We start from the raw sequence: 25,067 nt of genomic DNA, 5'->3' as shown, positions 1-25,067 counted from the left end.
GAACATGTAAAATGTTATATATATATATATATATATATATATATATATATATATGCATGCTTATATTTACACGGCTGTTCAAAAGTGTAGGCTTGTTATATATATTTTTCTTTAAAGAAATTGATACCTTTATTTAGCAAGGATGTTGATCAAATGTGAAATTAAAGACATTTATAAATGTTTTTCTATATTATAATATTTTTTTAATGCTGTTCTTCAAACTTATCAGAGTCCTCAAAATTATATATCATATTTTCTAGAGCTGCTCGATTCTGGATAAATTGAGAATCACGATTTTGTTTTTGTTTTGTCTCCAAATAGAGATCCCTATTTTCCCACGATCCTAAACAGACAAGAGACAACTATATAAATTAACATGTAACTTACTAGACATTCTGATGAAATGTTAAATGGTGCAGTCTAATTAAAACGTTTAAATTATTTGAATTAATTATTTTAAAAAAAAATCTGTTTGGTCAAATGATGTAATGACTCGCTCATTACTGGATGAATCAGGGTTTGAATGAATCAATTGAATGACTGATTCAATGATAGACATTTTAATTCACTTGTAACAATGTAAACGATGCAATCGTTATTTGAAGCGCCAAGTTACTTTTAAATGGATTTGATCGGTTCCATACACATCAGTGTTTATATTCAAGCTATATACCTTTATCCCAGTATCTCTGTGATAATTTGATCACTTGTAACATAAAAATAATGATACTATGAAGCTGTTTCATACATGAAAACTGATCTTTGGGTCAGCAGCAGCACCAGCGCAGATTTGAATGTTCCGGTGTGAAGAAATAACCATGAAATAATCACGATCTTTTAGCGATTAATCGCAAAGCTCTAATGTTTTCACAAAAGTTAAGCAGCATAACTATTTTTAACATTAATAATAAGAAAGTTTTTTGAGCAGCAAATCATCAGCATATTAAAATTGTGTCTGAAGGATCATGCTTGGAGTAATGGCTGCTGAAATTTCAGCTTTAAATACAGGGATAAATAACATTTTAAAATATATTCAATTAGCAAACAGTTATTTTAAATTGTAGTAATATTTCACAGTATTACATGTTTTACTGTATTTTTGACTATTTTAATAGACTTTTTCTTTAAAATCACAGGGGATGCTTTTTTGCTTTATATTTGCAGTGCTTTTGCAATTATGAAACAATTGTTTTATAATTACAAAACATAATCATGTCTAATAGCAAACACCTAGAAGTTCATAAAGCAATTTATTTAGCTGATGCAAATTTGTTTATCTGAAACATTCTTTTGCTGACATCCCATTCCCAAAGAAAAACTACATATAATGTTATTGTACATTCATACCTTGTGAGATCTTGTTTTATTTATGCACTGAGACAATAGTTGGGCTGAAGGCTGGAAGATGTCAAAAAAATAATAAAATAAAATACACTACATGAGCTAGGCCTACATGTATTCTTAAATTACACAGTACAATGGAATAGCTATTAAAAATATATTAAATCCTGAGAAATGATACATTTTAAATGTAGCAAATTAAATGTTCCTATACAATTTCGTCTGAGAGTGTTAAATCACTCCATATGTGAGCCACAGCTTCTTATAAAAGGCACATTCTCTCATACACACGACAACCATCACATCACAACCCCAGAATCCCGTTTGTTACACGCTTCCCAGCCGTGCCATGCTCACACGTGCCTATTGAAGCCAGAGTTAGAGATTATGAACCGTTTTGCATGCTTTGCATTGTCAGCATTGCATCAGACACAATATTCCTAGAAGAACGTGAGATGAGTGTTTGTTGGGAGGGAAACTTTAGTTGCGGCGCATGACAGTCTACACAAAGATGAATGGACCCTTGTGGCGGGACTGTGGGATCTCTGGGATTCTCAGGCTCGTTGGATCCGCTGTATCTGGCTTTAATGAAGGAGGCTCTGTTCTTCCTGTAGCTCTCTGTTCATTTCATTATTGTATTGATGTCAACCTACAGAGAGGAAACAATCATAGTCAGTCATATTGAAGCCATGATATCTGTGCACATCATTTTTTTAAATTCATATGCCATCAATCTTTAATCAGAACAACTTCCCCTCCCTCTGACTCAAATGACATTTCTTCTCCGATAACGTGTTTACAGGCACGAGGGTGGGACAACCTGTCACTCACATGACATCACCGCAATAGTGGCGTCAAAACCCAGAAGACTTATTCAGATTTGAGATTTTCCTAGGGGGGCTTTCAATTTTGAGTAAAATAAGGTCTGTGGTAAACATAACTTTATGTTTTTTGGCGTCACAGCATTTGTTTCCAGGCAGACCATTATAGAACGCGACACGCGCGTCTCCCGGACATCCTGTAGAATTTAACCAACCAGATGACGGCTTTGAAAGTCCTGAAGTGTTTCCGGTTAAGTGTGCCATGTGCATCAGACGTTCAGCCAACGGTCCGTAGGCGTGACGTCTGAGGATGAGACTAGTGCAAATATGTGTATAAACTATTAGGCTAATCGCTTATCTGTATGCTATGCTAATAAATAAGCTAACTAATACAGACATAAATGGTCATTATAACGTAGTTGAAACAGCATTTATCATAACTGTAATTGTAATCAGGCACTAAAGAGTACCTATTAAAGGGTTAGTTCACCCAAAAATGAAAATAATGTCATTTATTACTCACCTTCATCATGTCCTTCTACACCCGTTAAGATATTTTGATTCATGCGAGTTCAGTAGTTCTACCTTAGTTCTACCTTTATTTCAAAACACTGCTTCGGAGCTTTGCGAATCGAATCAATGACTCGGAGCGGCAAAGTCATGTGATTTCAGCAGTTTAGCCTTTTGATAGGAGATCTGAGTCACTGATTCGATTCGTAAAGCTCCGAAGCAGTGTTTTGAAATTGGCCCATCACTATATTGTTGAAAAGTCGTTATTTTTTATTTTTTTTGGCGCACAAAAAGTATTGTCGTCGCTTTATAATATTAAGGTAGAACTACTGAACTCGCATGAACTGTTTTAAATATGTTTTTAGTACCTTTATTGATCTTGAGAGACGAAATGTCATTGCTTTGAATGCAGGCCTCACGGAGCCATCAGATTTCAACAAAAAATATCTTAATTTGTGTTCCGAAGATGAATGAAGGCCTTACGGGTGTAGAACGACATGAGGGTGAGTAATTAATGATATTATTTGCATTTTTGGGTGAACTAATCCTTTAAAAGCAATTTGAACCAATGAGATCGCTTGGGGTCATAAAGGAGACCCGGTTCACTCTGATATACGTCACAATAAGAAAGAAAAGACTATCACAACTTCCATTTCATGCTGACTTTAAATGCTAGGTTTGGTGCGTATGATGAACCTTGAAAGACAACAAATAAACTTAATACACAAAATTGTGAAAGTTTTTTCCTAATCATTTATAATAAAGGCACATTCACATCAAGAACAATATTAGAGACCACGCCAACACAATAACGTTCTGTTTATTATAAGCGAGTGCTGCAGTTTTGTCGTCTATCAACCTTTAATGTCGGGTGGATTCTGATTGGCTGTCAGTTTTTATTGTTTATCATCTGGAAAACAATGTTCTGAAAGTGATTTCAGTGTTAGCATTCATCTGTCATTATTGTTATAGTTATAGCGCCAACTTCGCCATTCTTAATAAGAACGATTATTCAAGCTTTATTTTTTTTATTATTTCGTATACAAAACTCGCCACCATTTTTTTTTAATAAACCTGTATAAAATGAGCACAGATCTATACATCTCACAAGTTGCCAAAAAGGAACAGGAAAACTAATGAAAATAAAATTGTACTGGGGTAAATTTCAGTTTACAATAAATCAAATAAAAAAGTACCTCATGTGTCTTTCTTCATTTTTGGTTTCTAAAGTAATATAAAAGTAGATCCACATTGTTCATATTGTTTTATTAACTGTTCAATATATGGCTTAGCTTTTGTCTATTTTCTCACATGAATATGATACTTTACAAGTCAAATAAACATGCACTGTTGTCATGTACAAAAAAAAAAAAAAAAGTCAAAACAATGACACAGACATATTTTAAGATAAAACAGCTCAAACATGCATTTTAGTCTGGGACTAGGCTTAAGCCTTGTCTGTGAAACAGGGGGATAAAGTATTTGTTTGTTATATAAAAGATGACTAAAACACAACTGAGCATGGTACATTTATCTTTTTAAATTCACTGCCACCATGATGATATGCAGGTGGATGACAATTTCCAAAACCTGATCGATTGGAGGAACCATTCTGTTGCATAAACATGTGGGACAAGTTACAGGCCAAAGTTTAGTACTTGGTCTGGGAATTGTTCAGTTATGAGCAATAGTAATAATGACCCTTGCCATGCCTCAGTAAACACCACTAATCAGCAAAACCTAAGATTAAAGTTCACTGAGGTAAGATGGCTGATTATAGAGGCTGTTGGGTAAATAGTAGGTGTTTTTATTACACTGCTGATTGGTCAGTTGCTGCATTCTGTTATCAGATATTTTTATAAACTTAATATAAACAGTTCTGGTTCCAGTATGCATTAGTGGTAGGGATTTTTTCTGGCTCTTTTTGCTTGTTACACAGTTACGCCAGTAGGTGGCGGCGAGTCAGTGAATTATTCTCTCAACCGATTGGCATTGCTGTGTGAATTATTTTCATTGGCCAAACAAGAATAGACAAAATGTAACCGTGTCTAACATGTAACTTACGTTAAATTACTGTTGTGATATTGCTTAAATATAAATGTGTAGGCTAAAATTGTATAAATAACTGTTGCACCGTGTCCTAACCAGACTAGACGCAGCAACAAGCAACAGTGGATTTTTTTTTTTTTTTTGGAATCATTTCTATTTCTGTGAGGTCGTGGCTGACAGCCAAAGACTATAGAATAACACAAGACATGTCACTCATTTGTTTTGAATGGGAGAAAGTTTAACGCGCAATATGGCGGAATAATGCTGCGTTCCAGGCAGATTTTTGAGCCCTTAAGTCACGACTTCAAGTCACGACTCACGACTTTGTAGCGTTCCAGGAAAATCACGCCAAACTGCGTAAAAGTGTAAACAAACCAACATGGCAGACCGTACGGGGCTTATGCTCATTAACAATTATTTCTATCGCCAGAGGTGCTTACTCCTTGCTTATTTGAGGGAAACAGAGGAGGAAAACGGCGCATAAGGCAAGAGAAGCTGTTATACCTTTTATTTTACCGTGCACTTGCATAAACACCGCATCCGTAGGGGCTGCCATTGTTGTTTCGCGGGCTATGTGACGTCAAAGCCCGTAACTGGGAGTGCATCGATCTAGTACGAGTTCACAGGTGGGAAGTCACGGCTTTGACTGCTGTTCCAGTGCACTTTCACGGGTAGAAGGTTGGAAAAACACGGGTTACGGGTTGCCTGGAACGCGGCATAAGTCCCGCCTTCAAAATAAGAGCCAATCGCCGACCGGTAAAGTCATCCCGTCACTGCAGCGGCCGTTAGAAAACGCGCGCCTCCGAAATGAGGCACAAGAGACGCGCATTTAGGTCTGCGCATGCGCATTAGCTTGATCCAGCCTAAAAAAGACAGTTTTTTTTGTCATGATTCGAGCGTTTGGGGAAAAAAAATTATGAGACGGTTGTTGTCAGAATTCATTGGTGATTTCAAATATGAAATTTAATCGAATGCTTGGCAAACAGCTTTGGAGAATTTGATGTTTCCCCATTCAAAGAGATAGGAGCTGCATGAATGCCCAGGATGCCCGAGAGGCGTTTCAAAGATGGCCGCCGAGTGAAATTACTTGTCTTAAAGGGACTTTGTGACAGCTCAATGATTATCTCAGGTACGTAGCCTATATGTTTTTTACAATACTAAAATTGTTTTAGTTCGAATGTCATATTTGCTTCAGTTAATAGCCATAATATCTTGAAAATAAATTAAAAGGCAACAAGAACGTTCAAACTTTAACTCTCTGTAAACAAAGGGTATTCCATGACAAAGATTGTATCAATCACTGAGTATGTATTTTGAATTATGTCATAAAATTTTTTTTTTTGATTAACTACTTGTGTCGTTGCCAGTGCAACAGGGCTTGCAGAGAGATCCCGTCACGCGCTCTTCTGATAGGCTTTGATGCGAGACCGAGATTAGCTTTTCGCACCCTCTTCCTTACAAATTAAGCTCTAGAGGCAGAGTTCCAGAACTCAAATTAAGACATAATTGTACAAAGCAACAAAGCCGAGACGCCTGCAGGACATCTGAATTTGTCTCTGGCCAAAATTCTTGTACCCTTTTCTTATCTGTTATTTAGCAATAACCATGTGACTTAATTCTCTGGTAAGATTCATCCTCAGTTTCACACAATTGGGTCTTTCTTTTCTCACCCGTTTCTCTAATAGTGGCCACATCCTCTCTACATTTTACTTCCTAATAAGGAAGTAAAGACCACTAGCTAGAGAATACCCATTGAATATGTCTGAAACCCTTATATATGCACTATTTGAAGGGACAGTTATTTGTAGTAGCGTTAGAAACTGAACATAATCGAGTCCACTCATTCAGCCATTCAGTGTTGTTGAGGCGGAGTGTGTGTATGGCTGCACAAGGCTGGCCACAGAATGGAATTCCCCTGACTAGCATGGAATTTTCTCACTCAAACCACTGACTGTTGGTTCTGATTGCTTTTAAGCTGCCCATTTCACCGTAATAATAGCATATATTGGCAAAAGAGATTTGGTAAGTGATCCAGTGCAAAGGTTTCTGTGTTTTTGCAGCGGTGAGCAATGTAGCCAATAATGCAATGTCCAATAAGAGGTGTTTAAGTTAGGACTGAACAAAAACCCCAGCGTTTTGAGCAGTGAGTGGATTCTGAGTTCTGCACGCTCACAAATCCTCACATTATAACAAAGTGTACACAAGTAAATAAGAGATTCATTTTGAACTCAGCTTCATTGATTATAACAGAAGTTCAGTGACAACTTTTCTTTGGTTATAATGGGAGTGTGCTTTCTGTCATGCCAAATCCTGCATACAGTATGCTTGCATTTCTTTTAAAATTAACAGTGGTTTGTGACATAGCTGCTGACAAATAACTTATCGGGAGCTTTTATGCTGGGATATATAGGTTGTGCGGTGACATGTAACTTGAATCTAAAACGCTGTATTATGCATGCCAGGCCAGTAGCTGGCGAGGTCACTTTGTAAAGAAAAACTACGCACCTATAGACTGAACACGTAATACACATGCGCATGATGTCACAAATTAGCATTTTTGTAGTTTACATGAAGACAATAATGGTATCGTTTTCAAATCCCGTTTAAAACCCGTTTTCAAACGTTTGTGTTTTCAGGCCCCCAAAACGCTGTTGTCGTATAAATGAATGGCTGAACGCATAAAGAGTTTTGCGTTTTTAGTTGAAAACGGTGTCGTGTAAATGGCCCCTTAGATGTCTCCCTAATCAAACACAGCTGATTCAAATCTTTAGCTCGTTAGTAAAGAATCCAAGACTTCAGATGGGTGTGAGAGAGGCATCTAAATTGTGCAGTGTTGGGTGTACTCCAGGACCAGGGTTTGGAACCACTGCCATATTGTACCTCAAAAAGGAGTCCAAGTGATGCCCACTTAACGGCTAGCTGATGCACTGTGAGTGTCATGCAGAATGAATTTCTGCATTTTGTCAGAAGAAGCCATATGCAACACTTTAGGTGCACTCAGTGTCCGAAATTGCTCACTGGTTTTCATTTGCTCATTCAGTGTATATTATTCAGACTATATTAGTGGAGTAATGCTGTGAATAGTGAATGAGGGTATATAGTGGTGCAGGGATGACATATTTTTGTAGGCCAAAACTCGTAAACGAGTCACATTTTAGCACTTATGTGAGAAGTTTTGCAACTTCTTTATAAACAAAGTTACTGAAATTAGGGCACAGATCTCTAGTAATTTAACTCAGAATTATCAATATGCAAATATTTGCCCCTCTGCTTTTTCTAATTTTCAGACTATTTCACATTCTGAGCTGTTGAGCATTATCTCTAGCATGAATCCAACCACTTGCTCTTTTGATGCCATTCCCACAAAGTTACTAATGGATGTTCTGTCCTCTGTGTTGCCAAGTCTTCTTTCTATTATCAATAGCTCTTTACAAATGGGTATTGTACCATGTTGCCTTAAACAGGCTGTGGTCCATCCTTTACTCAAAAAAGCTAATCTCGATCCTTCTGATTTTAATAACTATAGGCCCATTTCGAAACTTCCATTTTTGCACAAAGTTCTGGAAAAGTGTGTACTAAATCAAATTTCCCCCTACTTAATCTCTAACAACATTCTGGATCCTTTTCAGTCTGGCTTCAGAGCTAAACACAGTACTGAATCTGCACTTTTGAGGGTAGTAAATGACCTCTTACTATCTGCAGACTCTGGCAACTGTACTATTCTTCTATTATTGGACTTAAGTGCGGCTTTTGATACTGTGGATCATCGTATCCTGTTAAAGAGATTAGACCTTGAAGTTGGCATTCGTGATGGTGCACTAGATTGGTTTGCATCATATCTCGCAAACAGGAATTTTTTGGTGGAAATTGGAGAATTTTCATCAAGCTCAGTTCCCGTCACTTGTGGGGTGCCCCAGGGCTCAATTCTTGGTCCAATCTTATTTTCCTTATACTTACTCCCTCTTCGTTTCATTTTTGAGTCCCATAAGGTTTCATATCACATTTATGCCGATGACACTCAGCTCTATTTTCCATAAAAATCAGGTACTGATTCAGTTTCCTCTCTGCTAGCTTGTTTAGAGGACATTAAGGTTTGGATGGACAATAATTTCCTTCAGTTAAATCAGAAGAAGACTGATGTTATGTTGTTTGGCCCTTCACACCTTTTAAATAACATAAATTCTACCCTAGGCCCCCTTCAAGATAACATTAGTGATAAAGTTAAAAATCTGGGAGTTACCCTTGATCCTGAGTTAAAATTTGATAAACAAATCATCTCTGTAGTTAGAGCCAGTTTTCTGCAGCTTAGGGGACTTCGCAAGCTGAAAAATATTCTGAGCTTTAGTGATTTGGAGACTGTTATTCATGCGTTTATTTCAACCAGGCTGGATTATTGTAATGCTCTATATGCTGGAATAAATCAGTCCTCGCTTTCGCGATTACAACTGGTACAGAATGCTGCGGCTTGTTTTTTAACAGGGACAAAAAAGAGAGAACATATTACACCTGGGCTGTCATCACTTCATTGGCTACCCGTTCATTTCAGAGTTGATTTTAAGGTTTTAGTATTTGTATTTAAATCAATTCATGGTCTTGCCCCTTCTTATATTTCAGAACTTATCCATTTGTATTCCCCAGTGAGAACGCTCAGATCTTCCACCCAGATGATATTAAATGTTCCAAAATCCCGACTTAAATCCAAAGGTGACAGAGCTTTCTCAGTTCATGGTTCTAAGCCCTGAAATTCCCTACCTGTGTCTATTAGACTTTCCCCTACTCTTTCTACATTTAAATCTTCTCTCAAAACATACTATTTTTCTCAGGCATATGTGTAATTTGATATAATTTTTTTAGTCTTAAAGGTCCCGTTCTTCGTGATCCCATGTTTCAAACTTTAGTTAGTGTGTAATGTTGTTGTTAGAGTATAAATAAAATCTGTCTTAATTTTATTAGCTCAAAGTTCAATGCCAAGTTTCGAGATATTTTATTTAACAGAAGTCGCCTACATCGAACGGCCAGTTTGGACTACATCCCTCTACCTCCTTCTTTAATGACGTCACTAAAACAGTTTTTTGACTAACCTCCGCCCACAGGAATACACAAGAGTTGCGTTTGTAGAGTGTGTTTGTCGCCATGTCGTCGAAACGCTGTTATTTTCATCCCGCAGTCCAATCACCTTTGTTTGGCCTTCCCAGGGACGCTGTACTTAGAGATCAATGGTTACAATTTATGTTTAACTCGGTTCCCGAAAATTATAATTGTGGTCTCCTTACTGCAATAGTTAATGTTGGACTGCAGTGCACATAATGGCCACAAGAGGGGACTATGTTTATGTATATGGCTGTTTTCCGTATGAGGTACTCTTCTGAGTGAGTGCTAACGTTGTACATTTTCTGTCGCTGCTTGTGGAGATTAAAGAGTTCAGTCTCTCGGGAATTATTGTCTTTTGTGTTCATTCGGCACAACACCACAATAATCCACATGTAAAACTATGTGCAGCAACGTTATGGTAAGAGGCTACCTTTCTGGGCAAGGAGCGCTCTCTATGGCTCTGGGTGCGCTCAGAGCTGTCGAATCACAACACAGGAACCGCTGGCACAATGACCTTGACCTTGACCTTGACTTCCAGTTCCATCATCAAAGCTTAAAAAACCACGAAAAACGGGACCTTAAATATTGTTTTATATTGCATGATTTTCTAATTTTATGTTTTTTTCTTTTGGTGTTTATTGTAAATGCCTTTGGTCAATTTATGCTGTTTTAAGGTATATAAATAAACTTGACCTTGACCTTGACCTTGACTTCCAGTTCCATCATCTTAAAGTTAGTGGATTTTCTAAATGTTTTTTTGGATAAATGCCTCAAAAAGGTGTAGTCAATAATTTTATGCCTTAAAACTCAATTTTTGATCACCAAAATTGCATATTTAAATGTTTTTACCTGTGAAAAAAATTCTTAATTAAATGAATGAAAATGAAATTCAATAAATTCAATAAAATGAATTAAAAAAGCTTGAATGTAACTCTACACCTTTGCCTCATTTAATATACATGGATGTATGAATATGATAATTAGCCCCGCCTCCACTCACTCGCACAAGCTCAGACGAGATCCACTCGGTCAACTTACTGAGGTAAACGCTGCACAATGGTATCGCTTTTTACAATGTGCGTAGGACGCGTAATGGAAATTAAAGGTCCCGTTCTTCGTGATCCCATGTTTCAAACTTTAGTTAGTGTGTAATGTTGTTGTTATAAATAAAATCTGTAAAATTTTAAAGCTCAAAGTTCAATGCCAAGCGAGATATTTTATTTAACAGAAGTCGCCTACATCGAACGGCCAGTTTGGACTACATCCCTCTACTTCCTTCTTTAATGACGTCACTAAAACAGTTTTTTGACTAACCTCCGCCCACAGGAATACACAAGAGTTGCGTTTGTAGAGTGTGTTTGTCGCTATGTCGTCGAAACGCTGTTATTTTCATCCCGCAGTCCAATCACCGGGTCTGATTCCGGCTCAAATTGATAGGGTAAAATTAAAGACATGTTTACAGTAACACTGAGCGCGTGCATCTCCACGTTATGGTAAGAGGCGTGAACCTTTCCGGGCAAGGTTCGCTAAGCTGCTGTCGAATCACAACACAGGAACCGCTGGCACAATCAGAACTCGTTACGTATTTCTGAAGGAGGGACTTCATAGAACAAGGAAGTCATCAGCCCGTTTTTATGACAGTGGAAACAGCGGTATACAGATAAGTAAATTATGTGAAAAATACTGTGTTTTTTTACACGCGAAACATGAACACATGTTATATTGCACACTATAAACGCAATCAAAGCTTCAAAAAACCACGAAAAACGGGCAATTCAAAATCCTGCTGTGTGAAAAGTGTTCTGACTGAAAACTACATCAGCGATGACTGACAGCCAATGAGAGAGCAAGATACAGAGCAGCGGGGAGTTCGGGGAGGAGTTATAGACCACAATATCAGCAATATCAATATCACAATATCTCCCCAACCATTTCTTCCTCCATATTCTTCTTTTCTTTTTCTTGTTTTCGCTGCAAATCAGCGCACAGGCAATTCATATTGCAAGCTTCTTGTGGACTACCGTTTTTAATAATAATCCCAGTCTCACGTGAGAACTCCGGTCTTGCACTCATGATATCGCGTTGTTTCCTTGTCACATCTCGCGTGTGTTTGGTTGTGAAACGTAGTTTGTGTGCCAGACAGAGTTGTCGGCGATTCTTCCTATTGTAAAGTCACGCAGTGTGAAACCTTCTGTCGCCGATCCATCGTGCAGTTTGAACAGCAGTGACTGAATGCTGGCCAAGATAGTCATGCAGTGTGAAAAGAACAGTGACCCGACTACTTTGAAAATCGTGCAGTCTAAACTCGGCTTTAGAAACACTTTCAACAAGTCAGTGGAGATTGAGAAAGGCATATAGTTCATCATAACATCGTAATATGCATCATACACCTGCCCTACTGCTAAATCTACCCGATTTTTCGTATCAACAGAAAAATATACCGGGATAACCTTCTTTTGAGACTCCCTTGCGTGGTCAGTTAATGATATGCTAAAGCCCGCTGGCATGTTGACGTGATTGGTTACAAAGTTTGTGACATCAGAAATAATAACGATTTAAAACCATGATTCGGATCGCGTGTCAAACCGCCAAACTGCTGAAATCACGTGACTTTGGTGCTCCGAACCACTGATTCAACACGCTGATTCATAATGCTCTGAAGCTTAATGAAGCAGTGTTTTGAAATCGGCCATCACTATGTAAGTCATTATTTTGTTTTTTTGGCACACCAAAAATATTCTCATCGCCTTATAATATTAATATTGAACCACTGTACTCACATGAACTGATTTAAATATGTTTTCAGTACCTTTAAGGATCTTGAGAGAGGAAATGGCATTGCTCCCTATGGAGGCCTCACTGAGTCATTGGATTTCAACTAAAATATCTTAATTTGTGTTCCGAAGATTAACAAAGGTCTTATGGGTGTGGAACGGCATGAGGGTGAGTAATAAATGACATTATTTTCATTTTTGGGTGAACTAACCCTTTAATAACCACACCCTTGCAAACTATTCTAACTCAAACTCTCAGGGAAAATGTTTTTAAATAAAGACTGAAACAGTTGTTGTAAGCCTAATGGTGTCGTTGTTGTCATGTGACCGTGGTGTAGTTAGTTTATAAGGTGTGTTCATGCCATGTCATAATTACCATAATGATTCTGAACTGTAAAACGCCTTCACATGCTTCTAGAACTTGTATTTGCTTGTAAACTCGTAATTTTCTGAGAGCTACGTGGCCGCTGTAGATTTAAGGTGTGTTTGATTTGAAGCATTTCTGTGCAGTGTGATATCAAGGTAACATGAGAGCATTTCAAAAGCATACAGAGCTTTATTTTACGGTAATTTGACATGGAGTGAACGCAGCAATAGTCTGGATTTAGCTTTTAACTTCTAGCAATTGTATTTAGGCTTCAAAATTCATAAATGTGTTCATTTCTGAAGATTATCATAATGAACAAAACGTTTAAGAATCAAACTTTTGTTGGTCACAGAGCTTTTTCATTTTCTGTAATAATCCAAAGGCCAATGTAAAAATCGTGTTAAGTTTGGTCAAGGAAGCAAGGGTGCAGCAAACTTCCTGGTTGGCATATAATAAGTCATCACTGCAGCGTTCTATAATGATTTTGGATACAATTCAGACAAATTCTTATTTATCTTAATATTATCGCATAGCAAATAGTTAGGAAACAGTGTTGTACCAAGGAACTAATTTCCTACATAGTCTGTGTTAGATTCTTGTCTTCAGGTTCTTTGGCTAGTGAGAGTTTACCTTGGGCATTAGCCACTAGACTTTCTCTTAGCAGATTAGTCACCAGCTCCAGCTCCTGCTCGGCCTCCTGCACGTTTGGATCCAACTGCAGTACTTCCTGTAAATCAGTGCTGGCTGACAGGTAGTCCTGTGAGAAAACATATAGTCAGACCATCTAAACTCTGCCTTACTGCACTGAATTCAACAGTAGTGCAACTAGTCAGTTTTATCTCTACTGCACACTTGATATGAACACAAAATCAATATTTACAATGTTTAAATGAATTAACCACTTGTAAAATGCACATAAATAAAGGAGAGATAATCTCTTTTGACCATTAACGGCATAATGACAAAATATGAACCTTCAAGCCTTTGTGTGCCAGTGCCCGTCTGTAAAACGCTTTCTTATTGTTTGGCTCGATCTGGAGTGCAGAATCACAGTCCTGTTTGGCTTCTGCGAAACAATCCAGCTTGAGATAGCACAGAGCTCTGGAAAACACAACAGACATTTCTCATTCAGCAATGCGGCCTGACTCTCCTTGGGTGTTTTATGCTCGAGTTGTCAGAGCTGATTGCTGACTGAATAGCTTCGTATGAGCAGCTCCAGTCTCAGCACTTTCTAGAAGGCTCGATCAAATGAGAGACAGGACAACATGTACAGCTATTCAAGATTCATTGCTACTTTGTAAGTATTTAGCGTGAACTGCAAAGCACCAAACTGCAGCTGTAAACACTAGCGTATGACTTACTTCTTACTACGCAGTGTATACTAATGCATGTCAACAGTATGCATTATACAACATTTCAAACATTCATATGCTACTGTTATTTTATGATATTTATGTACTACTATAGATTCTTTTATATTTTTAATTACATTTTATTTGTATAGTTTGTTATTATTACATATATTTAATTTGTTGTCATTTTATGTGCTTTTTTCATTTTTTTGTCAACATTTTTTATGTTTTCTATTAAATATCTATTTTAGATTTAAAATCACCAATACATCACCTTGAAATTGACAATTCTTTTTTTATGGAATATTGCATTTTTTTTAAATCTTTTTTTTTTTTTTTTTTAATTCATGTGCCTTCATAATCTTTAATCAAAATAACTTCCCCTCGCTCGTGATTTGTTTACTGGTGTGAGGGCGGGGCAACCTGTCAATCACATGAGATCACAGCAATAGCAAACCACAATGATCCAATCAATTTCTGATTTTTTTTTTTTGTTCAAGAAGCCGTGTCACTCGGATATATGTCACAATAAGGAAGAAAAGACTATCGAAACTTCCGTTTCATGCCGACTTGAGTAATTTAAGTACTTCAACTTATTTTATTTCAGTTAGTTGTCAAGGCAACATTTCCCATTTTTTTCATTAAGTTTTTCTTCTGATATTTATATTTATTTCAACTTCAGTTCATTTAATGAAAATGTATTGAATTTTAGGCCCTGTCCACACGAACACGGGTATTTTCAAAACCGCAGCTATTTCTGTGCGGTTTGGCCATTTGTCCACATGCAAACGCAGTATCCGGTCACTGAAACCAAACTTTTTTGAAAACTTCTGCCAGGGTGAATATTTTTAGAAACTCCGGTTGCAGTGTTGTCATGTTGATGGTGAAACTGGAGATTTTGGCTTGTGACATCGGAACCAGAACCGGTAATAACCTTTTTTCAAGGCTTCTGATTGGCCAACATGGTTTTACGGTTAGGGTTATATCGCCACCTGTTGGTTTGGCATGCTCTTGACAGTGTTTTTGCATTTTCATGTGGACGCAATTTTAAAAAAAAAAAATGGAGGAAGAACTAATTTTATAAAAATACCCATGTACGTGTGGACTAGGCCTTAGTTATAACAATAACATCACAATGTCACATGACCTAAGTTTATTCTTTCAAATGAAACATTTATTTTGCAGTTTTTTGATAATTCGTCACACCGGATCATTCATGAACACACTGACTGGATATTTGTCAAGTGCAAGGTTGAGTCATGCACATTGTATTGTGGGATATAATATTCTGCACAATGTGCTTTGTTATATACTTAACATTAAGTAAGTAAGTAGTTAGTAATTTTGCTTTTCCATGCATACCGAAGATGTGCATACTGCACACAGTACAACATACATACTGCTGAAACAGTATGTGTAATATGGTGTGCTATTCTGAACACAGCCTGTTTTGGCTAATAAAAACAGTTGTAAAGCGTGTTTCCACCTGATCAATTGGACACATTTACCTGTTGGTGTAGATGGCAGATTCATTGGGTTTGATGGCCAGACACTCGCTGTATTTCTCCACAGCACTTTGAAACTGGCTGTTCTTCACCAGTTCATTTCCTTCTTGCTTCAGCAATGTGAATCGAGCCTCTGCTTTTCTGGCTGTGGAAAAAGTCGATACAGTAGAATTAAACTTCAAACTTCCATCCCAAGACAGAGAGCCGTTGTCTTATTTTTTTATGAGACAACGGCTCTCTGTCTTGGGATGGAAGTTATGTCCCTCTTCATTAAATTATAATTTTCTGCTCTAAAAAGGCAGATGTAACGAAATTATTTTTTTGACATTTTCATGACTTTTAAGCTCATTTCCCAGTCAAATTTAATAATGTAAATAAACAAATCAAAGATCAAAATTATTGTATTACGGTAGTGAGAATTGACATGAAAATGTTTAATTTTAAGGGTCATACAAACAGGCTTAATTATTCTTTATTCAAAATGTAATTTCCAGGGTTATTTTAGTATTATTTATATACTATTACAGTATTGATTTATATTTTGAACTAGCTTTTATTTGTATATTTTTGTTTCATTTTAGTTTCATTTTCATTAAGTTTTGAAAAATTTTCTTATATGCTTTTGTAATTTTTATTAGTTTAGTTATATTATTTAGCTTTATTATTATTATAATATTAATTATAGCACTCTTTTTTCAGTATTTATGTCAACAATCTTATTTTATTTCAGTTAGTTGCCATTGCAACATTTCTAATATTTATATTTTATTTCAGCTTTATTTCAGTTACAAACATAATTTTTAATAGCTTTAGTTTTTGTAATAACAACACTGGTAAATTTTCTTTTTTATTTTAGGGTGAAATGAGACTTGGACATGTTATCGTACGAGTTACACAAACGAGGCGCACTACACTACACAGACTTGTGGCAGAATGTTTGGAAAGTTTGCAGTACTGGTAGTTGTATCTCATTTCCAATAAAGGCAGCAAATGCTTTTGGAATAACATACTTCCATTATTATGACATCATCTGGCTCAAAGGACAACAGAGCAAAGGTTGTCCCATTGTTAATGTGATCAGACGCTGATGTGTGGCTGTGTGATCATGTGTGTTTTCCTTTCTCAGCTCAGAATGAAACCGGAGCCGTCTGGTTCCATTACGATGAAAGCTGACTATGTTACACCTTTACATAATTGATTGCCATCAAGTGTGGTACATCCATGCTGACAAATGCTGTTAGATGCAGCGTGTGACTAAAACGGTTTGCATAATTATTGTAAACATGGAAACAGCAAAAATGTGGGCCTAAACGTTACATGCTATGCTAAACCTAATAAGGCTTTCCAACAAATGTCTATTATAAGGTGTTCAGTGTCATTTTTTTCAGCATCATACTGTATTATTTATCAGCGCTGGCCTGCATTTGCAGTTCTTTAGTGTTCCAGCATGGATTTTTGTTTTGTAATGCATTATGTTTAATGCATGCAACCATCTTTCAAAACCTCAGCATGAATATCATAGCTGGTCCAGACTGGTTTATGTTGGTTAGCGTTTGAACCACTGTGAGTTATTAAAATCCTGCTGGTTACATGCTGTACTTTTTCCAATCAGTGTGTCTCATTCACTGATAATTGCGTGGATTATTCATATTTATACCTACAGGAGAACTTCTCACGAAACTTTTCCGTCTATGCAAATGAACTTTTTTTTTAACCTTATTCTAATGGTAATGAATTTGAATTTTTTTAAATGAACCACTGCAAACCCAAGGACAGTAATTTGCATAAAACACTCCAAAAAACCTCCACACAAAGGTTTTCCTCACAACCTTTCATCACTCTCAGCACACATGTGCCGCGCTAAAGACATACTTTTGTCTGAAAGCATGTGCAGCAAAATCCTCAAGTAATAGAGTGCAACATTTGGGTTCTGGAAGTAAAAACTCTATTCATTTTCTCCATAAAGAAATTGATTTTGATTGATAACTTATAACCCTTTAAGGACAGACCTACTGAGTGTTACTTAAGTTGTTAATTAATGGTATTTGCTTCGACGGAAGCAGTCAGCCTGCATTATTTCAGCTTATTTTTAAAATAATCATGTTTAACAGTGGAATTCCTGGTGAAAAACTACATTACCCATGATGCTGTAAAGAAAATTACACCAATCAGAGAGTTCAAAAAGCAACATGCTCCAAAATAGCTCTTTATGTAATCAAGTCGATTTCCCTATCGTAGATTTGTATATGTAGATGCCACATTTGACCGCTCCAGTCAACCTACACACCATCTTGGAATCAATGATGCCACAACATCTTCTGATTCTAATTTTTTATTGTTGTGTTAGCTGACAGCTTTGTCTTGTTGTATTGTGCTAGTTTAGCAAAATCATCTGCTTAAGTCTATTGCAGATATAGATATTTATACATGTGTCTAGCTACGATTGCAGATGCTCAGCCAACTTGCTCTCGAATGTTCCAATATGGCAGACGGCTTACGTATAGCGGCCCATAGAAACAGCCGCTAATGCGCTGTCTATGTTTATATATCTATGCTCCCTATGCTCTCAAAATTCTGAAATATATACTAAAAATGTATGCATATTTTGCAATAAACTTAAAATATATTGTTTTTATATGTATAATTAACATTTGTAAATGAGTAGTTTTATATTTCTCCATCGTTTTTTAATTTAGTTATGCTGTTCGTAATGCTTCATGTGATTGTAGTTCTTTCCCTCACTAAAATCGTTTAGTACACAGTCTTGTACCTTTGTCTTTTTGTCAGATTTTCAAAACTTTTTTGCTTCAAAACAAAGTTTGTAGTGTTGTGATTCACCTCTTAGCTGATGGGCTTGGTTCATGGCTTATAACTCTTATGAACACTATTAAAAAACAAAAACAAAAAAAAACTCCAGGAACCAGTGCTGCTGAAAAAGGGGTGGCCACTGTTGCACTCTGTCTCAAAACCAGTTCAAACACAATAAACACTTTTTATACAGACCCAGATACAGGCCTCTCAATTAGCCAGCTACGCATATCTGCATATTTATGCAGAGGAAGCTTGCAGCTCGAGCTGTACTGCACCTTTTCTTACTCTTTTACTGTAATATATTTAAGATTAAATAACTATCATCCCCACTCACATACAGCCATCCAGAGTATGTCATTTTTGTGAACATGTGATTTAAGTTGAAATTTAGAATAATTATTTTTAGTATTAAAGTTATTGATAAATCATTATTGAATCATGAATTGTGAAAACATTCGCATGCACGTTTCACTCATCAATGAGTGAGACCCACCCTTATCAACCTTTGCAAATAAGATATATGTTCAAAAATGGGCCATTTCAATTGAGAAAGACCGTATTGTACCTAATTTCTTTATAGATTGTTAATTAAGTTGTTAACATCTTTGCTTTTGATAAACAATTTTAAACTATAATAGCTGTACTGTTTATACTTATTAGTTAGTTGTGCTTTCTAAAGAGAAGCATCACTATTACTATTGCTCATTCTTGAGTTGGTGCAGGATCTGCTTTAACTCACCCTTCTCCTGTTCTGCTCTGGCTGCGCGGGCCTGCAGAACCTCTGCACTGGGTTCATCTTTACGGTGCTGCTGGGCAGAAAGCGGAACCATTGGAATCTCTGGAAGCTTCTCTCGCCAATCAGGACCATCCTGCTCTATCAGCATTTTAGTGATTCTGAGAACATAATCACAAACGCAATCAGACATAACTGAAATTTTTACCATTTCACCTCAAAAAAAAAAAAAAAAAAAAAAAAAAAAAAAAAATTCCTTAGATACTTATTTTCCTTATATTTAAATGTCCTTGAAATGAGATCTATGGACTTGAGGACAAAAATGTTTAAGATATAATACTTATTTTCAGTTTCATTGAATATTGAAGTTTACTTTTCAGCCTATTGGCAACTCGTTTTTTTTTTTTTTTTTAATTTACAATTAAAACAACAATGTAAGAAGAAAAAAAGTAGAAAACAGAAAAGATACTGCTAACCTTCTGCCAGGACATTATCTATTAAGTTTAAAGACATTTAATATAACCCTAAAACACAACACAATGCATAATGCAAAATACAAGTAAAACACCTGTGAAAAATCAAGACGGAAAATTCCTCCATATTAACAAGTGTTCTGAGAGTGAATAAAAAACTACCAATGGGATAAGAAGCATAAACATTCAAAATATATTTTAGTCTTAAAGGGGACCTATAATGTCCCTTTTACAAGATTGTCCCCAGAATGTGTCTGTGAAGTTTCAGCTCAAAATACCCCACAGATCATTTTCACTGCGTTTTTGTGTTTGTTCCTTTAAATGCAAATGAGCTGCTTCTCCCGGCCTGCTTTCCAAAAGAGGGCGGAGCTTTAACAGCTCACGATTCGGTTGCTCAACAACAACAAAGCTGGAGAATCTCACGCAGCCAAAATGACGATTGTCAGTAACGGTGTTCAGCCTTACATTGTTCAAACAGGAGTCGGGCGCTGATGGAGAGACTCAGGAAAAAGTTACAACTTTTAGAATGCAACTGGACATATCAGAATGGTTAGTAGATACATTTATGTAGTTGTTGTGGAGTTGATTCAACTCATCGACTAGCATGTGCCGTCATGTTAATCTTTTCTGCAAATCCAGCGTTGAATTGACCCTCGTTTGTGAAGCAGTCCGGCGTAAAATGACAGCATGGCAACAACACTCTACAACACCTACTACAACAACTCTTCCTCTTCTCTAAAGCAGCCCAACATGGCCTTAACCCCTTTGTTGCATGTTCTCGGGGGCAGGGTTTATCTAAATTTTAGGGTTAGTGATGCCACTAACCCGGGAAGAAGCTTGTTGTAGTCCCTACCAGTCCTTAAACAGCGAATTCTTTAAAAGAAAATATCTCCCTTTGCATTGAACTTTGAGCGTCGTAACTTTGCAGATATTATTTATGCTCAAACAGCAACATTACACACTAACTAAAGTTAAAAAAGTTAAATCATAATCAACCACCTTTTTAACATATTATGCAATTTGTCTTAAGGATATTTTAAGGATGTTTAGATTTTTATTTTACAGCATAATGACAGTAATAAACTGCATTTTTGCTGCATTTTTGCACATTAAAATACTCAGAAAATGTATGTTTCCCTGTGGCCTATGAATTATACCTGTGCACACTGTCATGAGCCGACTGCACACTGATGTCTATCTGCAGTACTGTCTTATAATCCACATACGCCATCCTGTAACGCTCCAGAGATTCATACGCCATAGCTCGCCGGAGGAGGGGCTTCAGGGAGAAGGGGTGGAGCTCGAGGGACCTATAAATAAACAGGATGAAACACAGAGGATCAAGATCCTTCTCTGATCCTGTGCCCTACAATGAACTCTCTAACTCTATATAGGAAGCCATTCATGAAGCTGCATGTGTCTGAGTGTTTTGAAATATTCCTGCTAAAATAACGTATAAGCTAAAACAATTATTGTCTATTTTCTTTATCAATTTGAAACAGTGTATGTCTTGTGTCTTTCCTCTATGGTGTATTGTAGGATTATGAATCTAAACAAGATTGTATGGAAACTACAGTATGATTACAAGACTCATTGACAGAATGAAAATTATTTTATTATTTCCCTTTAATGAAGCAGAACATGGTAACAGACTGCCGAGGTTCTTTGTGCCGGTTAACCAGTCTGCCGGTAAAGCTCCTTACTGTGCAACTAACTGCGTTGGGTGTTAATCTTTTTGAGACAATCACACGCACTTGCGGTATTACCTCACACATAAATCCAAGCTAAACGCAGCATCGTGGCTTTGGTGAAAGTCTGGCCGTTGACTGATTGGTCAATGAACAGTGTGTGCATATAAATGTGCGGTTAACCTGGTGCAGTCCTGAATGCAGTCTGTGCTGTTTCCATCTTTGAGGTAGCATGCAGCTCTATTGGAGTACAGAATACAAAGATCCTCTGGGCTGTCAATACCTGCAAATACAAGCACAGCACTGAAAATAGACCGAGAAAGCAGCTTTAGTTCTGCATGGATACATGTGGGAGGAAGGGTTCATAGTGCAGGAAGCCATTCATTTTGGAAAACATTTTGTTTAGTCATCTAATATCATGTTACAAACCCAACTAGTCATAGAAAAAACACTCCGGGGAAGCTGAGTTTAGAAAGACGGTACATCCCATCTTTCAAAAGACCCATTACGTAACTTTAGTGGGCACACCCACAATGCAATGTGGCGGAAGTGAGCAGCAGACTTGTGAAACACTGTCACTTCTAATATAAAAATGCAGCTCATGTCCCTAAAATGCATGCGATCCAGTTTAAAACCTTTTCCGTGGGAAATCTAGACAGCCGAGCCTCTCTATGAACTGGCATTGGATACCTCCCCCTGCATTACTCAGCGCTGCTGAACAGGATCTAGGTAATGTTTGCGCACTATTCCATACTACAAAATGACTCATTAAAATGTGCTGGTTCATTTGAAAAATCTAAAACTTTAAAAAGTATAAAAATACACACTATAAACTGTCACCTGGCCAAAAATGGCATTTTGGTAACACCAACAATGCACAAATATATTATTTCACAATAAATACTTATGTACCATGCCATATTCATTAAAATATGTTGGTTAATTGGAAAAGCCCAGTATACTTAAAGTCGGTACACTATAAAAACAACAATCACCTTACCAAAAAATACAATCTTGGTAACATCAAAACCCATTAAATATACTATTTTACATCATATATCATTTCAGAATACTTTTACCCTACCAGAATCTTTGAAATATGCTAATTAATTTGAAAAATCCAACACTTTTAAGTCAGTATACTATAAAAAGCATAAAAATACATACTGTAACCTTGCCAAAAATGGCATTTTAGTGACGCCAAAAACGTTAAATTTTTTTTTTTTTTTTTTTAACACACACACACATTATTTTAAGATAAATACTTTTACCCCACCAGAATGTTTGAAATATTTTGGTTAATTAGAAATTAGAATCCTGTACTTTAAGTTAGTATACAATAAATGACAGTTTAGTAACACCAAAACCTGTTAAATATATTATTTTAACAAGTATCATTTCAAGATAATTAAACACAAAATACTTTCATCTTTTAAAACGCAGTACTTTTATGTTTGTGTACCAGAATATCACCTTGCCAAAACAAACACCTTACCAAAATATACATATATAATCTTGGTAACACCGAAAACTGTTATATCTACTGTTTTAAAACTTATGTCATGTATGATTCTAATAAAAAACCAAAACAGAATATTTGTACTCTACCAGCTTCTATACACCCATCGATGGCCTGTGTGTATTTCTCCAGCGCGTCCCCAAACTGTCCATTTTTGAACAACATATTGCCCTCATTTTTGAGCCTGGCCAGTGGAGGAGGAAGGGCCCCACACGGGGCGTCCAGATTACAGCTCTCCCCAGCAGTGCCACTGATCGCAGGACTAGAGCCCTGAGGCTCATCCTGGCTCTTGTCGGCTGGAAGGGAGCCATTCGCTGCCGTGTTCTTCCCTTGGACTTCCTTTGAGTTGGCTGTGTTGTTTCCATGGCTCCTCCTGCGCCCCGGGGTCCCAGGTTGAGAGTGCGGGCCCCCTCCCTCTCCGTGACCGGGGGCCTTCTTCTGTGAATTCCCCATGGCTGCCCTCAGTCCCTACCAGAGTAAAGCGTCCTCTCGTCCTCACACACACACTCATACGCACTCTCCCTCTCTTCCTGTTCCCTGCGCAAACTGTACAGGCTAAGCCAGAAGTAGGAAGACACACCTCCTGCCGGGTGCACTGAGCTGTGACATCACCGAGGGGGAGGGGCTGCGCTGCTGCTGCAGAGTGGGGGTGGTTTCCTGTGAGACAGCAGCCAGGGGAGTTCAAAAGGCCCTGCTGGATTTCACCGGGCAGAAAATCAGCTGCAGAGACCTTCAGCCGACACTGTTTAGGATCCGTGCTCTTGAAGACTTGGCTTTATTTCACGGCTCCCGAATGTTCTTATGATGCAATTTCCGTGCTTTATACTGTCATTCATAAGCAAATAAAGCTCATAGGTGTTTATTCTCACTGAAGAATTAAAATATTGATTTTGTGCTGACAAACAAGACATAAATAGCTTACTCCCTTAGACTTCAAGTGTATACTTGAATTTTGATGCAAGATAGAGCCCAATTTCAAGAATATTACACAACAATGACTAACAAATCATGTAGGAGAGAGCAAACATGTGAGCATAATCACATGCAAATCTATCGTTATCGTTTCCTCTTCTGTGCTTGATTTAAGTTTCTGTTTTATGTATTCTTATTTTATTTTTATTTGTTTACTGTTCCTTGTATTTGCACCCCGTTGGCACGTTTAACTTTGTCTTTGTGTATACCTGCTAGAACATGCCGTTTCTAATGAAGAATGAGTTCAAATACAAGGCAAGTTATTCTGTCCAGCCATAAAAATGTTGATCACAGTAACACATTTTTTCCAACCACACTGAAAACAAAAATTGGTATAGAAACAATTTTCCTAACTTTCCTAAAATAATTACTAATAAATTTCAGTTATTGAATTAAACATGAAATTCTGAATCAGAAAGACATTCTTTTAAAACATACTCCAATAATCTGTTTTATTTACAACTCAAAAAACCATGTGTACTGAATCTTCGTTGTTAGTAAAACTTACTACAGTAAATGTTTCCCAGACACATCAAGAGCATGTAAATAAAGTTTTAGAATTTCAAGACGTTTAACCATCCAAATGTTAATCAACTGAATTCATTTGTACAGATGGTCAGTTGTTTTTGTATCCACTGAAGCTCAAGATGCTCTTTTTTTAAATCATGCTGGATCACATGATCATCATGTTTTACACAAACTCATGGAATCTAAAAATAATACTATAATGACACAAAATACTATTACATTCTTTAATTCATATTTAATTTTCAATCTAATAAAGGTGCAATCACATTTATCTTTTTGGTTTTGCTGGCAAAATTCAGTCATTTCAGTAGGATTCCACATGATCAGGAAATTCGTATGGGGGTGAAAAATTTCCTCACACAGATTTCATTGGGATTTGGTTGCACAAATTTGCCATGTTGACTAACAGAAAATTACCTGAAGTGACTTCTGTGTGAGTTATACTTCATATATCGCTATAGTATTCTATTGGTAACTTTTTTGGGTCACGTTATTTCACTAATGTAAACGCACCTTAATGATGGTTCATTAAT

At 36.9% G+C, this 25,067-nt stretch overlaps 1 protein-coding gene and 1 long non-coding RNA gene across 2 annotated transcripts; one reads left to right on the top strand and one right to left on the bottom strand.

Annotated features, from left to right (window-relative positions):
- Positions 1-1,336: 1,336 nt before the first annotated feature.
- spag1a (sperm associated antigen 1a) lies at positions 1,337-23,596 on the bottom strand. Its single transcript, XM_048201899.1, has 8 exons — positions 23,124-23,596; positions 21,699-21,798; positions 20,985-21,137; positions 19,361-19,515; positions 15,814-15,955; positions 13,928-14,054; positions 13,584-13,710; positions 1,337-1,990 (listed from the first exon to the last, which is right to left on the bottom strand). Exons 1-8 carry the CDS (start codon positions 23,485-23,487, stop codon positions 1,986-1,988), a joined length of 1,173 nt encoding a protein of 390 aa, XP_048057856.1. The 5' UTR covers positions 23,488-23,596; the 3' UTR covers positions 1,337-1,985.
- LOC125275182 lies at positions 22,071-23,902 on the top strand. Its single transcript, XR_007186394.1, has 2 exons — positions 22,071-22,244; positions 23,589-23,902. It is a non-coding gene; the product is annotated as an uncharacterized LOC125275182 (long non-coding RNA).
- The last annotated feature ends 1,165 nt before the right edge of the window (positions 23,903-25,067 follow it).

Source organism: Megalobrama amblycephala, linkage group LG9, assembly GCF_018812025.1.
Source record: "Megalobrama amblycephala isolate DHTTF-2021 linkage group LG9, ASM1881202v1, whole genome shotgun sequence".
Taxonomy (NCBI): domain Eukaryota; kingdom Metazoa; phylum Chordata; class Actinopteri; order Cypriniformes; family Xenocyprididae; genus Megalobrama; species Megalobrama amblycephala.
This window is presented reverse-complemented; position numbering and strand designations above follow the sequence as displayed.

Excerpts from the sequence above, each read along its gene's own strand:
- spag1a (XM_048201899.1), bottom strand. The coding sequence starts at position 23,487 with ATGGGGAATTCACAGAAGAAGGCCCCCGGTCACGGAGAGGGAGGGGGC. Across the intron at positions 21,799-23,123 it reads CGATGGGTGTATAGAAGCTG|GTATTGACAGCCCAGAGGAT; the intron begins GTAGAGTACAAA and ends TTGTATTTGCAG. Across the intron at positions 15,956-19,360 it reads CAGAGCAGAACAGGAGAAGG|CCAGAAAAGCAGAGGCTCGA; the intron begins GTGAGTTAAAGC and ends CTTTTTCCACAG.